The sequence below is a fragment of the Crassostrea angulata genome, chromosome 1 (genome assembly GCF_025612915.1).
Source record: "Crassostrea angulata isolate pt1a10 chromosome 1, ASM2561291v2, whole genome shotgun sequence".
Taxonomy (NCBI): Eukaryota; Metazoa; Mollusca; class Bivalvia; order Ostreida; family Ostreidae; genus Magallana; species Magallana angulata.
Genome location: NC_069111.1, coordinates 46312819 through 46329435, shown reverse-complemented (window position 1 = coordinate 46329435; position 16617 = coordinate 46312819). Strand labels below are relative to the sequence as shown.

The 16617-nt window shown below is 34.8% G+C and overlaps 1 protein-coding gene and 1 pseudogene across 1 annotated transcript; one reads left to right on the top strand and one right to left on the bottom strand.

Moving 5' to 3' along the window:
- Window positions 1–542: 542 nt before the first annotated feature.
- LOC128189384 (actin-1-like) lies at window positions 543–8120 on the bottom strand. The gene is made up of 10 exons (XM_052860982.1): window positions 7979–8120; window positions 7496–7735; window positions 7104–7242; window positions 6877–6984; window positions 6562–6753; window positions 6328–6390; window positions 1563–1676; window positions 1333–1440; window positions 1047–1238; window positions 543–875 (listed from the first exon to the last, which is right to left on the bottom strand). The coding sequence occupies exons 1-10, from the start codon at window positions 8114–8116 to the stop codon at window positions 550–552; spliced, it is 1620 nt and encodes a 539-aa protein (XP_052716942.1). The 5' UTR covers window positions 8117–8120; the 3' UTR covers window positions 543–549.
- Window positions 8121–9194: 1074 nt separating this feature from the next.
- LOC128169987 (zinc finger protein 629-like) overlaps window positions 9195–16617 on the top strand; it is a 35992-nt pseudogene continuing 28569 nt past the window's right edge.

The following is a 16617-nucleotide window of genomic DNA, read 5'->3' as shown; positions in this document are numbered from 1 at the left end:
GGGGGGGCACATAAGTTGTATCAATAGCTGTTTATTTTAAAGGAGAGAAACCGAGGAGAAACTTGAATTATCTTTTATTCATATGTTTATTCGATGATAATCATCCACATATTAAACAGAGTATCAAAATAAGTGACAGCATGTGTGAAATAACTATGCAATAAATAAAACAAGCATCATTGATATTTTTTGATGACAATAACCTTTGATAGATAAATATATGGGGCTTCTTTGGAATAACAAAACAAATATAAACAAAAAGCCGGTAATGAGTATCAACAACAAACAATATAAATAGTACATCATTATGACGACAATTGCAGAAAACGATGTACTGGCTTGCAACAACGCATCATACATGTATACGTGTAAGTATTTGATTCTAGTCTGAATTCACTCTTGGACGGTCATGTGATGGGAAATTTGGAACCTGGGAACGTCAATGAAGGAAGTTCCAGAATAGTGGAATCTTGTACCCCAATGGTCCTTAATTTTTTCCTGAATTGTCATCCCTAGATCGCCAATTTTGTATCGAACTATGCATTAATGTCAAAAGCATTTTCTGTGCACTATTCCTGGCCCACATTCGTCGTACTCCTGTTTGGTGATCCACATCTGTTGGAAAGTGGACAGAGAACCTAGAATAGATCCACCGATCCACACTGAGTATTTCCGCTCTGGCGCGGCGCTGATCTTGACCTTCATTGAACTGGGAGAGACGGCCGTGACCTCTTTGGCTAGTCTGTCCTTGATCCCCGGAAACATGGTGGAGCCCCCTGACAACACGATGTTACTGTACATGTCTCTTCTGATGTCAATGTCGCACGCCATGATGGAGTTGTGGATCTGTTCGTGTATTCCGCTCGCTTCTAGACCTGTAAAGGAAAATATGCTTAAATTCTTATTTTACTGTCACCTATATTTCATGTAAAAAAAACCCGTTGGACATAAAATCTTTTATTGTTTTGGTTTCCTATCATCGAAAATATGCTATATCAATACAAAATGCCCAATCTCTATAAAAGACCTAGAAGCTGGCCACCTACCTGTAAAGGATGGCTGGAAAAGCACTTCCGGACACCGGAAACGCTCGTTGCCAATGGTGATCACTTGACCGTCCGGAAGTTCGTAAGATTTTTCCAGTGCGGAGGATTGCGCAGAGGCACACAGTTCTTGTTCAAAATCCATAGCAACGTAACACAGGTTTTCTTTGATGTCACGGACGATTTCTTGCTCAGCTGAAATAGTTAAACAAATGTGTTTCCATTAGCATTTTTTTTATGAAATGTATCATTTTTTTTCAAAAGTGCAGTACGTAGTTGAAATTCTTACAAGAGTTGACAAAATTGTATCCTCGTTCATGAAGAATCCTTTGTAGATACTTGGTCAGATCTCTGCCTGCTAGGTCTACTCTCTTAATAGCATGTGGAAGAGCGTAGCCTGAACAAATAATCAATTCGTTTATTCAATTTTATACACAATGTATTAATTAAATATTTTATAATTCAATGTATCATCTATATTAATGTTTGAATATAAGAACAATGCTGCTTTCGATTTACCTTCGTATATGGGGACGATGTGAGACACGCCGTCTCCCGAATCGAACACGATTCCTGTCGTTCTTCCGGCGCCGTACAGAGAGAGGACAGCTTGGATGCTGACGTAGAACCCGGGCACGTTGAACGTCTCAAACATGATCTGTACGTTGAAATAAAAGATTTAGGAATAAACCAATGCTAATAAGATCATTCCACTATTATACGTTTGAAATGAAGCTTCCGAAAAAAACAAAAAAATGACGTTCAAACATAATCTGAATATTTAATGAAAAAAAATCAAATACTAACATTGAATCACTTCCGTAAAACAAGTTAAAAATAACATGAATTGAGTAAATAAATTCTCTATAATTTCTTTTACTTTTGAAAATAAATCTTCACCTGCGTCATTTGTTCCCTGTTGTATTTGGGATTGAGTGGTGCCTCTGTCAGCAGCACTGGGTGGTCCTCGGGAGCCACCCTTAGTTCGTTGTAGAACGTGTGGTGCCAGATCTTCTCCATGTCGTCCCAGTTATTGACGACGCCATGTTCTACTGGGTAATTTAGGGACAGGACTCCCCGGTGGCTCTGGGCCTCGTCTCCAATGTAGCAATCCTTGCTTCCCATTCCCGCCATTACAATCTAAAAATGAAAATTACGTTTAATATTAAATGTACATGTGCAAATTTCCATGAATTTTATCAATTGACATATTTTTATTTGTACACATCTAGAACTCAGAGGAATGTTTTCTTTAGAAAAAAAATGAATGTATTAATTGTAGATTAAGACTTATTTTTAAAAATAAGCTATTGAATAAAATTGATTTGTCAAGAAAACAGCTGACTTACGTCGTATCTAGGTCGTCCGGTGACGGCGGGAAACACGGCCCGCGGGGCGTCATCTCCGGCAAAGCCCGCCTTACACATGCCCGACCCATTGTCAATCACAACACAGGCAACGTCGTCCTCAACCAGGTTAATAGGCATGGTTATTGTTTGGTTTGGTTACCGAAATTTTTTTCTGAAAGGTAATGAAACATTGAGACTATTGAGAAAATGTGAAGCAAGGAAGTATAAGGGAGGGGGCTGCCTTCACCCCAAACCTTCACCCACTTTTACACATTATGATAACAAACACGAACACCCCCCCCCCCCCCCACACACACACACACTTTTTAGGAGCATTGAAAGGAGTATAGTAAAATTATAAAAATTGAAGTTTAATGTACTCCCCTAACATTCCCTCCCCACAGATTATGATTTTGAAAAATTGCTAATTTTTTAATTTATTTTTTAAAATTTGTATGCTCGTCAAAGTTAGGGATAAATCTGTCCCTCTTCCCCACCACTAGTTTCAAAAACTATGCTACGTGCGTGAGTTTATTTAGAAAATCGAATGGAAACCTACAGTGGTGCATGTTAAACATTGCTGCGATTTTAATTCGTCCAAAAGAATAAGATTAATGCAAGTTTCTCAGGAAAAAATTAGCACAAGCTATAAAAAATAAATGTTGGCGACGTTGGTCTAAATACCTGTACTTCTTTATTTTTTTTTAAATTATTTCAAAATCATTTCTTACCTTAGGTTCGCTTTAGTCTTGCAGTTGTTGGTTTGATTGGCATAGAGGTACCGGGCAGCCTTATATACTCCACACACCCTGTCATCTCTGAGAACACTGCCAGAAATGGAAACAATCTTGTTCATCGAACTTAGTCAATTTCCAAACAAGGAGATGTCTCCTCCCTTTTACCTTATATGACACAGATCTGTGACTGGGTTTAAATCTAAAAATAGATATTAGGTATATATAGAGGAGCTGTAATATATATACAAATGTGTGTATACTTCGAATGTTTAAAAATAGCAGTTAAATGTTGGACCATTTGAGTCACTTAAATTACATGATATAATCAAATAAATGATAATTTTGTTCCGTTTAATCTCTCTCTCTCTCTATCTCTCTCTCTCTCTCTCTCTCTCTCTCTCTCTCTCCAAAAAATAGTAGAATAGTTGTAAAACGCATAAAATACATTAATCAAAAGCAGCATAGACATGTATTGCAAATATTTGCATGCAATGCATTCATTCTGATTTAAACTGTACATGTTATGTATATTCGCATAATGTTAAATGTTCAGGATGCCCCCTTTTTTGTAAAGGTTTTCAAGTTTTATTAAACATTTCGAAGCAGTATGGGCCCGGGGGGGGGGGGGGGGATGTTCGAAGCTTACAAACTATTTGATTTCTCTCTCATTTAGAAAAAGGGAATAAATAACTGCTGTAAAATAATTTTGACTTACATATTAGGATTATTTGATTCGGTAGGGGTGTGGAATCAATCGATCGATTAACATGCTGTTGTTTGTTTAGTTTGTTAACGAATCATTCAGAAAGAAAACCCTGTGAAAACATCCAAACATTGTATTTAAAAAAAATATACGATTCTTTTTTGGAGAGGGGAGAGGGGTTTGCTTCGAATATACATGTAGCAACTGACACATGGAGCTTGATTTAAAAACATCCTCGTAATTTTCAGTTTGAGGTAAATACTGCGTTTCGAAAACAATTTAAAGTCAAATCATTTATAAAAGTTTTAATAAACACGCTTTTTAAAGACATTTGATTTTGCATCTGGTGCATTATTCTGCATGTTTTGAATTTCTGTAAAAAAAAAAAACCCACGGAATAGCTATTTAATGAATTTTCTCTGAATTGTTTTCATTTCATTTCTCAAAAAAATTATTCCAAGGCGGACAGTGCTGACGGATTGATCTTTAAACGTGTACATATCAATATAGAGTCTGCTATTCTACTGAAAATTGGCGTCAAAGGGACTCGAACTAAGAAAGTACGAAATAATTTGTTTGTAAACTTATAACCAACCTTGCTACTATTCTGTATGCTTCTGTAATTTATAATAGGGTAATAATCTAGATAGGCAAAGTAGACGACTTCCAAACAATCACTAATGCGCCGTAACGTTATGTACATGTCACGTCGACGTGACCACGTTGGTACTCCAACCAGAAACTTTTGGGTCGCTGGCATATCACAGATGATCCAAGCGCTCCACACTTGCCTACATCTCTGACTTTTGAACAGTTGGGTGTTGTGATATGTGTGTGTGTGTGTGTGTGTGTGTGTGTGTGTGAGACACACATATAGAATTTAAAATTGTCATATCTGAGATATCAAAATACGTTTTTATGGATGCGTTTGTTTTAAAATTATGTATTTAAATTTGTGTAATGACGTTTTTCGTCACGCATTTAATTGTACATGTTTAACAGCAAGTTTGCAGTTTCCGTGTTGAAAACCAATGTTAGATAACACAATACATTCTATATAAAAACTTTAATTCAGTTTATCTCGTCTGTGGCTGAAATATATCAGTTTATTTGCCGGAGAAGTGTAAATATCAATAAAAAGATACTGCTAAATACATTTGATTGTTTTAATCATTTTTCCAGTTACAGTCACCAACAATTTAATCACTCTTATCTAGATGTTATTGAATAGATGCGTTTTATTTCATTATATTTATGCACGTTATGCTTATGCATGTATTCATTGTCGAAAACCACTGCAATCCCATCTGGAAAACGCTTGGCGGCCTCCGTACCGATGCATGAGACGACAATGACTTAATTACAATATAATCTTATTATAATTTCTAAACTTATTTTTTTTATGATTTATATAACCGTTCATTTATCGAATATAATTAGTCTTTCTATATGAATTATACATATAATCCTATCATTTTTACTCGATGGTGAATATGAAACAGATATAGTGCGTATAAACGTTGAATGAATGTCAGACTCTGTATCATCGGTATTATCGACTAATACACGAGGCACTTGACCTTATATATTTTTCTCATAATAAAAAAATGTATACCTTCTACCTCATAATAAACAAGGTGCATGTACTATGCTCAGCCCGATATGTTTTCAAACATTAATGCTAGAGTATATGATTAGAGTATGATTTTCTATCAAAAAGTAAATACTGTTTAAGTTTTATGAAATATTTATTTCATGATATCCACAATCATAAATAATATCAATAAATAAAAAAAGTCCATCAAAATATATATGAATATATGAAATATCTATTAAATTGCAAACACCCGTGGACATTTTTGATGAAAATTGATGAAAACGTCAATGGTGTCATAATGAATTGCCAAAATATGTACACATGAACGAGAAAATATGATTAAATATATATATATGATCTTTGTATGTACATGTATTTACAAAATACAACATGCATATACCCAGAAAGAAATAGTCGGTGTACTAGTTTGCACCACCAACATTGTACATACGACACGATCTCGTATTTTCCCCTTAAAGTGTTCGGTCCCGTTCCGTCTCGGAGTGTATAACACTGAAAATAGGCAATGTGGAATCAGCTGTTTGCGGTGATTCCGGTATAAAACATCCATATACCTCATTCCTTTTTAAAGTTCATTCCATAAGATCATGTACTTTGTGACTTTTATATTAATGTCAAAAGCATTTCCTGTGCACTATTCCTGGTCCACATTCGTCGTACTCCTGTTTGGTGATCCACATTTGCTGGAAAGTGGACAAGGATGCCAGAATAGATCCACCGATCCACACTGAGTATTTCCGCTCTGGTGCGGCGCTGATCTTGACCTTCATTGAACTGGGAGAGACGGCCGTGACCTCTTTGGCTAGTCTGTCCTTGATCCCCGGAAACATGGTGGAGCCCCCTGACAACACGATGTTACTGTACATGTCTCTTCTGATGTCAATGTCGCACGCCATGATGGAGTTGTGGATTTGTTCGTGTATTCCGCTCGCTTCTAGACCTGTAAGAGAAAGCATACTTAATTTTTTTTTATTATTGTCACCTATATTTCATGTAAAAAAAACCATTGAGCATAAAATCTTCTATTGTTTTGGTTTCCTATAATCGAAAATATGCTATATCAATACAAAAAGCTCAATCTTTATAAAAGATCTAGAATCTGGCCACCTACCAGTAAAGGATGGCTGGAACAGCACTTCCGGACACCGGAAACGCTCGTTTCCAATGGTGATCACTTGACCGTCCGGAAGTTCGTAAGATTTTTCCAGTGCGGAGGATTGCGCAGAGGCACACAGTTCTTGTTCAAAATCCATAGCAACGTAACACAGGTTTTCTTTGATGTCACGGACGATTTCTTGCTCAGCTGAAAACATATAAAACGATCGATACATTAAGACATTAATTTTGTATTTCAATTAGAATTGTTCAATACAAATTTTCAATAGATTATTGATAAATATTTTCAAAACTATGCAGAAATACTTACAAGAGTTGACAAAATTGTATCCTCGTTCATGAAGAATTCTTTGTAGATACTTGGTCAGATCTCTGCCTGCTAGGTCCACTCTCTTAATAGCGTGTGGAAGAGCGTAGCCTGAACAAAATATCAATTCATTCATAATGTACTCATTTTATACGTTGTATTTCACAATTATTTCGAGATGTCAACTATATTAAAGTTTTAATATAAGAACAATGCTGCTTTCGATTTACCTTCGTATATGGGGACGATATGAGACACGCCGTCTCCCGAATCGAACACGATTCCTGTCGTTTTTCCGGCGCCGTACAGAGAGAGGACAGCTTGGATGCTGACGTAGAACCCGGGCACGTTGAACGTCTCGAACATAATCTGTACGTTGAAATATATTGAAGTTAGCGTAAAAGTACTGATGTCAATATATTCTATTACTACACTTTAACATATTTCATTTTTGAAATGAAAATTTAGCAAGTTTCTAGCATAATCTCAAATACTGTAAATATTAGAGTTGGAAGTAAATAACATTTGGAAGAAATATCAATAAAGAAAACACAACAACACCAAATATTCGTCTTTTGTAAAAAAAAAAAAAAATAATAATAATAATAAAAAAATTGTTCACCTGCGTCATTTGTTCTCTGTTGTATTTGGGATTGAGTGGTGCCTCTGTCAGCAGCACTGGGTGGTCCTCGGGAGCCACCCTTAGTTCGTTGTAGAACGTGTGGTGCCAGATCTTCTCCATGTCGTCCCAGTTATTGACGACGCCATGTTCTACTGGGTAATTCAGGGACAGGACTCCCCGGTGGCTCTGAGCCTCGTCTCCGATGTAGCAATCCTTGCCTCCCATTCCCGCCATTACAATCTATGATCAATAAACATGATATCTTAAATTGTTTAACGTTGTAAAAGAATATATAAATATTATTTTAGACTTGCTTAAAGTAATTTGGTTATTCTGAATTATTTAAGTATTATACTTAAATAATTGATTTTTTTAAATAGTTTAAAAAAATCCGATTTATTTCATTTTAGAATATACTTAAACAAAAAACAAAATAAATATTTGAACTGTGCATCCGTAATTTGTTTCAAACAGCTGACTTACGTCGTATCTCGGTCGTCCGGTGACGGCGGGAAACACGGCCCGCGGGGCGTCATCTCCGGCAAAGCCCGCCTTACACATGCCCGACCCATTGTCAATCACAACACAGGCAACGTCGTCCTCAACCAGGTTAATAGGCATGGTTATTGTTATATTCTGAAATGAAGTCATATATATAGTATTAAATTACATCGAAGCTTTTAAAAGGGAAAGTCGGACAAAAAATGTCTCGGTTGCAGTGCAAAAAAAAATTCATGTCGATTTTTAGATAAGTAAATAAATCAATTAAAAAAACCAAAATGATTTTGAAATTTGAAAAACTATTTGTGGCTCAACAGATAAACTTGCACAGCCGGATTAAAAAAAATACGAATACAGTAAAGGAATTAAGGCTTATATTAAATAGCTATTAATATTATTTGATTTCTTACCCCAAGTTTGCTTTCATCTTGCAGTTGTTGGTTAGTCTGGAATAGAGGTACCGGGCAGTCTTATATACTCTACCCACCGTGTCATCTCTGAGAACACTGCCAGAAATGGAAACAATCTTGTTCATCGAATTTAGTCAATTTCCAAACAAGGAGATGTCTCCTCCCTTTTACCTTATATGACACAGATCTGGGACTGAGTTTAAATCTAAAAATAGATATTTGTCGCAAGTATACATACATGTATGTTTACCTATTAAGGTGTTTTAGAATTACCTTTCAACACTGAATCTTTGAGTCACCTTTAATTATTTACAATGAGTGTAAAGTTATATGTTCATTAATGTTTGTACTACATATGATTAGTAATACTATACAAACATTCTCTCTCTCTCAATTTTAGATTTTATAGATTTTTTTTTTATCCCATACAGTACTATTGCTTCTGATATGTGCCTCTACGGAAAAAAAAATCTGGGTTGATTTCTTAAAATTTGCTCGCAATGGGGGATGGGTTGCAGCCATAGGGGGGGGGGGAGGGGGGGGGGGTCGGTCCCGAGTTCTCTGTTTTTTGTTTGTTTTTTTTTAATTTAAAATTTAATATATTGCTCCTTTTCTTTTCTCATAATCATAATCAGTATTCACAAAATTATGGAAAAGTCAATTTCAAAGCAATCTGGTCTCTCTCTATATTTTTTTTTTTGAAAGTGTATATTTTTGATATTGTCAAGATGTTATCAAGATTATCGATATCCTTCAGATTCACCGGTGGGGCCTAATATGTGTGACGTATCTAGTCACATGACCATGCTGCGGTAATAGGATTGCAAATGGCCGACCGAACAAAGAGGAAATCGTGACCCAGAAAAATTCGAAATTTTTGCTGGAAAGAAGGTATATTTACGTGTTAAAGGAATTCAGTTATTATATTATGTGTGTTGATTTAATTGTATATATCTTTTTGGGGCTTTGATGTTAAAAGGTGGGGAAAAAACGTTAACATTGGTGAGGAGGAAATGAACCGCCATGCCCAAGTCGGCAAGTGGAAGAAAAGCTGAAATTGTTTTCTTGAATATGTATGCTAATGGTATTAGCCTCTTGTGCATTTTGTGAATATATCAATATATCATCAAAATACAATGAAAACGGGTGTAATCATCCTCAAAATTCAATATTCGGGCAATGTTGGTCTATAAGTTAAGGGAAATAACTCATCTGCAGCCTGATGATACATTATGTGTGACAGTACTACCAAAGTGTAGTTTAAAAAGTGAAAACAACACGATTAATGAACATTAAAGTCTTGATGGATCAAGTTGCAGCTGAGTGTCATATATTGACACATATTTTGAAGGTTTTTCCCAACTAATTGTTTAAATGACCCAAATTTTACAACACATTTATCATGTCATATTTTAGTCCACCTGCCTGTAATGCAGGGTTGACCATCTCGTTGTTAGTTCTACAACACAGGTTTTGTCTCGTAGAGCAGCTTTAACCCCATACAATTTTAAAAATCTTCTTGGACCATCTTTCATGTTACTTCATTTGATCAATTACTTCTATTTTGTAGATGTCTATTGAATTAATTTTATAATATTTTGGCTCAGGAACTTCCTCATTATTTTCATAAAATTAACTTCATTTTGATAACTGTTTTTATCATCATGATCTGATATTCTGCACACTAAATTTGCCTGTCAGAAACCTGTCATTTTGACAAAGCGATCGGTTCACAGGAGTTGCTGGTTTAGTTTATACCAGTTATTTTTTACAGAGTTACACATTTTGTCAACTTACATGCACTTGTTGTATATCTGGAATAAGTTTTGTCCCCATATGTATTGTATAAAAGTTGTGATTTCATAAAAAAATTTAATAAGATTTGAATGGAATGTAGAATTTTTAGCTTATAGTAGATTTTTATGAAGACTGCAGCATGCATTTATAAATATTAAAGCACATTAATGAAAACACTCCTTATGTTGTGAAAATATGCTCGCAGTAAACAGATTTGCTTTATATAATTTGAAGTCAAAATTATGGGCTTTTCAGTTTTAAGAAATAAACATTATTCTCACATTATCACTGATGCGAGATCGGTTTGTCCAGTGTGAGACAGCAGTGTGAGATTTTTTTTGTCTTACTGTATGACTCTTACACTGTGTATTACTACGCCACTTTAAAACGTAAACAAACGTCTACTGTAGGGATATGCACAATGATTAATTGAGATTATTTTATTTACTATGTAATTGTTTGCTTAGTTAAATACAATTTATCATATTTTTATTGAAAAAACTGTCATATGCTCTCATTTTGACTTGCACTATTTGAAGCACACGGAGGGATAAACCAAAAGTTATCTTTTGAACGTCATAACAGAAAGTTGTCAGGCATCATTTTTTAATGTGAAATAATTCGAGAAAAATAATCATTTATTATATGCTCGTGTGGGATAGTGAAATTCCACCTCGGGACCAAGATTCACGGCCAAGGAGTCAGCACAGCCTCGTCCTAGAATGTGAATCTTGTCCCCTCCGTGGAATTTCACTATCCCACTCTCGTAATAATGAATGATTCTATAAGGAACCCATAAGGGTAAAACAATATAATAAGTGATTATTGCTTGTGTTTATCAAGATATCATAGAAACAATTGTTCCACTAATGAATTTTCAAATTATTATGATCATCTTAATAAAGTGTAAATCATTACTCTTGTTAAATTTTCAAGATCAGCTTTGACTTTTCAAAGAACTGTTCCTTGTGTGTTACATTTTGGATTTCTCAAACTTTAAATTGGTGGGTTGCATGCTTACATCAGTTTAAAAGTTTTTTTTGTTTTATAAAAAATAAATAATAAATTAATTAATAAATAATTAGGATTGAATGCCTCTTACAACATGGACATTTAATGTAGTGTAAGGCATTGATAGGTGCAAGTCATCATACATAAATTTCAAAAAAAAAAAAATCTGTTCAAAAATAAAATAATGTGGTATTGTTAGTAAGAAAAACATAATGAGGTTACAAAATTCCAAATCAAACCATTCTTAACATAGGTAACACTTTTTCTGTTGAAACTGTTGATACCACCTGTTTTTCACATTTGTGGAAAACCATAGGGAATGCTTCTTTTTTGTTTGTGCCAGCTGTATACAGACAAATCAGAATTTCTGAGGTAGCTGCTGTACAAATATACTATTTTTTTCTATGTAGAAATCCATACTTTTTGAAGCACCAAACATCCTTGAAGTGTGTAAACCAAAAAGAAATCCAACATGAGTTACCAAAAGATGTACATGAATCAAATATACTCAAGTTCCACTATGAGCTACCTGACCCAGATGTGGAAAAATCAACTTCTGTGTGATGCTGTCATTAAAACAGGTTCAATCAACACTAAGGTTAGACATACATTGTGTTTCCTTTTTCACTAATTTTGTTATCCGGAACATAAACAGTGTGTCGTAATGAAAGTAGAATTTGGTATCGGAGATATCCTTTCATTGTTTTGATTTATTTTTTGAAGGCACACAGGCTTGTACTGATAGCAGCCTGCCCAATGCTGCAACATCTAGAGAATGCATCTCTAGGATCTCATTTAGAAGTCAGAATGGCAGCTGACATTAAACAATCCTCGGTCATCTCGTTTCTGCGCTACCTTTATGAGGGTTTCATGACGCTTACAGAAGAAAACTGCAGAGACATTGAAAAAATGGGAAAACTTTTACAGGTTGAAAGTGTTGTTAAATGTTGCTCAGATTTCTACAAGTGCTTAAGTGATAACACTGGAATGAAAATGGGAAGTGGGCCTCAAATGAATTTCCAGGACAGTGTTGAATTCCGCCATGTGAGAACCTCAGACTTTCAGAAACTAGCTCAAGATATGGGCATAAAGAGGTCACTTGATTCTGCGAGTCCCAGTGGAAAGCGACCAAGAGTACAGCGAGTGGATGACAGGACCACCATGAGTCAGGGCTATAATAACTCAGCAGATGTTGTAGAAATCATAGAAGACAGTTTAGAAGTAGTTCACAAGGAGCCAGCCCTCAGAGATTCTGAAGGATGGCCTAAAGAATCAGAATTACCACCAATCAGAACATCACAGTCAATATCTGTAGCCTCTACTAGTCAAATATCAGCAAACTCTGACATTCAAATAGTTAATGTGGAGGAAGGAGATTCAAGAACTCATGCCGTAAATTCTTCAGCTGACATTTCAAACACGAACAGTCCCCATTACGAGATACTCATTCATCATCATCATCATCCTCAGACAGAGTTTCATTTGAATCCACAAGGAGGGATCAACAGAGATATTCAGACCTCTCTAATTTTGGAAACCAGCCACCAGGACCATCCACTCACACACGTACATCAGAATCATCATTTTCCCCAAGTTCAGCCAAGCGCCCACAAGCCTCCATTCCATCTCACTCAACTCCGACAATTAACCCACCGCCACTCTCAACGTTCACACCAAAAATGCCACCTCTTCAGCCAAAGCCTTTTGCTGTTGGAAGCGCAGTGCAGGCAGCAAGCATGCCACAGCCAACGCCAGCAAGACCTGCCATACCAATTCCAGGATCTTTAACTGCAGTGCAGCCAGTATCTAGCCAGAGTCCAGGATCAAGTTCTAGTCAAGACAGTCGGACCCAGGACAGATTTCAGAATAAAGGAGCCAGTGGAAGCAGCCAAGTCATTCAGCAACATTTATCTAACACACAAGCTAGTCAGAATATAGAAAAACTCTTGGCTGGCGAAGGGTCATCTGAGCAAAGGTATTTTAATCACTAAGTATAGATTGAAGCTAACTTAAAATGCAACTTATCATCATAAAAATATAATGATTTCTGTTGTCATGATTTCTTGCAATTATTGAGTTCCATGACCATATTTTAGGAACTGTACTAAAAGTTTTTTTAGAATTTATATAGCATGGATCATTAGGTTTGCAAGCATATATGGCTAATGATCTGTTTTTTTTCCAAATCATGCATCTCAGACATATGGTTTTATGTTGGTGTTAACTTATTAAGAAAATTTGTTAATTTGTTGTAGTGGTAAAGAGACCTCAAGTTCCTCAGACCTGGCTCCTGATATAAGCTTTATCAAAGTGGAGGAGTCGGATACTGGCGGATTAGATATGTATGTGGATATTCCGGATGATGCCAAGGGAGCTCTACTGAGCAGTCAGGATGAAGGGGATGACGACACGGGAGAAATTCCATATGAATGGACGCGGGATGAATCCAACGAAGGCAGCAATCTAAGCGGAGAACAAAACATGTCTCTCTCTGGTCAAGAGGGAGCGTTTCAAGGTTGGTTTTCTTTTCTTATTGTTATATACATCCTCTTTATTCTGGTATGGAAATTTCATCATGCACTTGTGGAGGGTCATGCTTGAATGCTAAGTAAGTGGCTGTATGCTTCTGTGTTAACATAAAAAATCTATATGTTAAGATTTAAGAATATATTCTTCAGATTGATATACTTAGCAGTCCAGCATTTTTCTCCATAGGATATATTGCTTGTGTTTGCACAAATCTTTTCTCTCAGTCTAATCCAAAATATTGTGGAAATGTTCGATGAAAAAAAAACCAAAAACAAAAATCCAAAATAATTGTTGTTTTACAATTGGACCTATGTTTAATAAACATGGTAAAGACAATTTCATGATTATTTTTGTGCAAGCATATCCTATTTTGAAATTTTTAGAAGCACAAAATATGATTGATCGAGTATTTAAACCATAATAGAGTCTTTGATAGATATATTCTGTTTATATGACTTGATAGACAAAACAAATACTTCAGAAATACACATTTATAAAAACCAGCTAGAAAGTTTAACAATATCATTAATCAGAATATCTTGAATGGTATATAAATATAAACATGATAATATTTAAAATGTGATGTATACTTTGATTTAAGTTCTATTGAAATATTGAATTTTTGCAATATGAAATTGTGTGAAGGTTAAAGAAATTACAACATATTCTGTGCTTCAAATGAAAATTTAGTATATAGTGAAAGATGACCCAGAGAGGAAGAGGAAGATTGGAACCAATGGAAATTCAACACAATCTACACTTAAACATGAGTCAGTGTTCAGTGGGCAAAATGAACTCAGAAGTCAGCTTATCTTAACAATATACTATTGTTAAATTGATCTTTATTGACATTTTAGTCAAATTTTAAGTATCGTGCATTTTGAGATTTTGTCATAGAAAGAAGAATTGTTTCATACTTCTTACTTTACTGATATTTGATATCATTGATTAACTCAAAATTTAAATCAATGAAAAATTGATTTTCAATTAATTAATTAAGAAATAAACAGCAAGTGAGAAAGTTAGCTGGGATATGACACTTGATTGGTCTAGTGAACAATGACCAAGAGTCACAAAGGGCTTCTCAGAAGATTTGAACTCGTACCAACCAAGTTCATATCCTGGTGAACTTTTTAACATTGCTGTTTATTACTTATGTTTACGTATGAGAAAAACAAATTGTTCAGAACCATTAATATAACTGTTTTTTTGTTAACGATAATGCAACAATCAAATGATGGGCATGTGCAACAATCATTGTGACGCATATAAAAGTTCACACAGAATGAAACATTTATGTTTTTCTGTAGGCTTCTATACAGAATCATATGTATGCAGATGTAAATTTTGATAAATTTTGCGTAGTTAACACTTTCGTGGTATATTGTACGCAGTTCATTTTACTGACACTGAATACTCTCTCCGTATGTGGATTGGTAAACCACGTGCATATCTTGCACAATGAAAAATGTATGTCTGCAAAAGTGAGAAGAAAATTAAATCTGTTGAATAGATGATCTGTACAAGTTAGTGTTGTGTTGTACTTCTGTAAAATCTGGTCAGATAGGAAAAACATGTAATGGAGGAAATGTTTTAAACAGATTGCTTTGAATTGAATTTATAGTAGGGATGTCAATTTTATTCAATGAGACTAGTCGTTATTCTGGGGCTTTAGTTGAGCGATAGTTGAGTGCTCGTTGATTTGTTTGAAATTGTGTGTCCTTTTCAAAAAAAGATAATGCTACTGGCAAAAACACCATATCAGACTATCTATAACACATAAACATTCAAAGACGTATAATTATGAATATTTTCTTAATGTATTTAATTTAAAATTAAATTGAAAATGTCTTGGCTTTTCCATTTTCTTGTGATGTTTACACATAATTGAGCTACATATCATCAACGAATTTAATGACTTATTGAATAATATATGACATTTAAAGAAACATCAAATTTGTCTTCTTGATCAAATGTATGCTTAAGTGCTTTAACACTGCTTTTATTCAAAAAGTTAATTTGATCAGACTAATATATTAGCTGCTTAAAAAATATACTCGGGGGCACAGATGGAACAGACTTCAATTAGAAAATGCAAAGAAAAGAAAGCTTATCAGTGGCCCAAAAACTGATGCATTTAGAAATAATAAAGACATTTTTTTGTTGTTGACTATTACGATTAATTGATTGAAAAATTTGAATTGCTGATTGTTATAACTGAGCAAAAGTTAAGTATTTGAATACTTGTTGACATCCCTAATTCATAGTGAAGACCACGTGCATGTTTGAATAATGTTGAAGTTTTTTTAATGAATTACTTCAAATAAGTATGTGAGGGAGGAATGAAAGTATTTCAGCAGTTATGGTCTTGTTCTATTCGAGAAAAAAACATACGACTCTCTCTTTTTTATCCCTTCATTCTTACGTTTCATAGCAATTGTTTTTGTTCAAGATTTCTTATCAAATTTTGAAATAAATATTTTTCACCACATAATTCAAAGTTTTGATAATTATGTTAATTGCCATAGATTTTAATTTTTTCAATGGTATTCATATACAGGAAATGCTGAATTTATAGATTGCTTGTAAATGTTTAAGCTTATTTTAAATTGGTGAAAAAACCCAGAGATGGCTAATTTAGTTTTTGAGGAAAGAGGAGATTATGGAATCTTATTATGGATGACATACACAATATTCATTCTAATCTATGATGCAGATGGAAATTACTTGATAAATTGACTAATGATAGAATTTAGACTTTCTTAAATAATTTAGCAAGTCAACAGGTTTTACATGACACCCCCCCCCCCCCCCCCCCCCCATTAATTGCCATCATCCACTCAGACATACACATGCAAACACATTAGTACCAGG